Here is a 1,946-nt window from a genome sequence, read left to right on the forward strand (position 1 = left end):
AGAAAACATAGAATGCATCTTCAAATGGATAAAATCCTCTTGATAATACTAGTAAAAGTAAGATAAAATGGGGATAAAAATTTAGTGTACAAAATACATAACATAAAGTGGAAAATAAGCTAAACCCACTGACATAATTAATAAGATCAGCATGAAAATAGAGTATGTAAAATGCATAAAATCAAGGTAAATAAGACATCTTAAAGATGTGCAGCTACATAAGTGCAAAGCAGCTGAATCAGAGCTGGTTAAAGGCTAAAGTGAAGAGAGACGTTGCTGCTGTTAAGCCGTCTATTAACACGCCGACTCTCTCCTGTTGTGTTTTCCCGTGCGGTTCGTGTCAGGTGTGCGTCAGGGTACTCTGAACATGGAGAACTGCGTTTTGCAGTGTGAGACGACGGGAGTGATCGTCCGAACATCCGCCCATCTCACCATGAACATGTGTGACCTCTACGGCTCCAAGGTGAGCGCCGTATGACGCCGATCACAGGAGGAAACCTCTCTGAGGCTTCACCTCTCAGTCAGCTGTCAGGAGTGTTTGTTGTTGGTTATTTTGGGTCTTTTTATCAGGTTACAGTCTGTTTGCTGCAGGTGCATCTTTGGTAAACATTTATTTATTAACAGTCAGTGCAGCAGATCCAATCAGAGGTGAGTCTTTTGTCTTTGAGAGATAAACGTGTATGTGGTCAGTCATGTTGCTGCATGTTGTCTGCAGGGTGCCGGTGTGGAGATTTACCCCGGCAGTGTTTGCAGTCTGGTTGGTAACGGCATCCATCACTGTAAAGACGGGATCCTCATCAAGGTGAGAAAAGATGAGACAACTACAAACATTCATCGTGTTGAAAACAAATCGTTTTTCACATTCTTACTGAAAAACTCATCAAGAAACCCAGCTGATGTTTTGGTCTGAGTTCGTCTTAAAAAACAGTGTTATTTAGATTATCAACCAACATGCTCAATCTACGGCTGGGTGACATGGTTTTAATTATAAAATCTAAAAAAATACAGTTATAAATAAGTTAAATGAAATACTGTTATGATGAAATTTTAGAAAACATTTTTATAATTAAATAAATCAAAGCGGCACCCATGGTGCTTTCATTTTGAAGGACTTGGCTCATCTCATGCCAGAAGCTTCTGGCCAACACTTTACAAAACCAGAAATATCCCCTTTAATTGGAATCCCCCAGATTATTTGGCAAAAATGACATGAAATGTGAAATTTTGGGTTGTGTGTTCAGGACTTTGCTGATGAGCTGGATGGGATGCCATCAATCACCATGGAGAACAATGTGATCCACAACAATGAAGGCTACGGAGTGATTCTGGTGAAACCCAACAACGGGGAAACACACGAAGTTCCTCAGGACAGAAGTGGAGGTAAGCAAAGCTCTCACAATCAACGAAAGAACAATAAACAGATATACAGACTGTGTACGGTCATGAAAAACCCGCAAAAGCAATGAAATGTGCAAATAGCAATTTTCAGCCTAGGAAATGGTTTTGGAAAACTAAATGCATCTTGAAAAAAAATTAATTTTTACAGTTTCTGGCTGTGAGAAATGTTTTTCTTCAAAATATCATCAAAAACTTTTAAAGAGGCCCTTCTAGTCCCAATTTTTGGGATCATATTTGAATTTTCGGGTCTACTAGAATTGGTTTCCATGCTTTAATGTTCAAAAAAACACGTGTGTGTCATAGTGTCCTCTGCTGCAGCAGCTCTGTCTGTCTGAGCTTATGTCCCGCCTCCAAAGAAGCCCAATCTCCTCTGATTGGTCAGCTGGCTCTCTCTATGCATATTCTGTTCGTTACATTGTGATGTCACTAAGTTACGGAAGTAAACACTGAAACTCAGATGAGATTTATGAGCACAGCAATGTCATACAAAACAATAAAGGAAAGGGAAAAACCCAAAGAGCATAAATAGGTCCCCTTTAAAGAAAAAC

The 1,946-nt window shown here is 39.6% G+C and overlaps 1 protein-coding gene across 1 annotated transcript; it reads left to right on the top strand.

Moving 5' to 3' along the window:
• Positions 1-339: 339 nt before the first annotated feature.
• On the top strand, positions 340-1,380 carry LOC121965576 (SHC SH2 domain-binding protein 1 homolog A-like; the record flags this gene model as incomplete). Its single annotated transcript, XM_042515715.1, has 3 exons — positions 340-463; positions 716-802; positions 1,242-1,380. Coding segments are annotated over exons 1-3 (322 nt in total), but the record flags the coding sequence as incomplete, so codon positions are not given.
• Between the last annotated feature and the right edge of the window lie 566 nt (positions 1,381-1,946).

This window comes from Plectropomus leopardus, unplaced genomic scaffold (genome assembly GCF_008729295.1).
Source record: "Plectropomus leopardus isolate mb unplaced genomic scaffold, YSFRI_Pleo_2.0 unplaced_scaffold20673, whole genome shotgun sequence".
In the NCBI taxonomy this organism is placed as follows: domain Eukaryota; kingdom Metazoa; phylum Chordata; class Actinopteri; order Perciformes; family Serranidae; genus Plectropomus; species Plectropomus leopardus.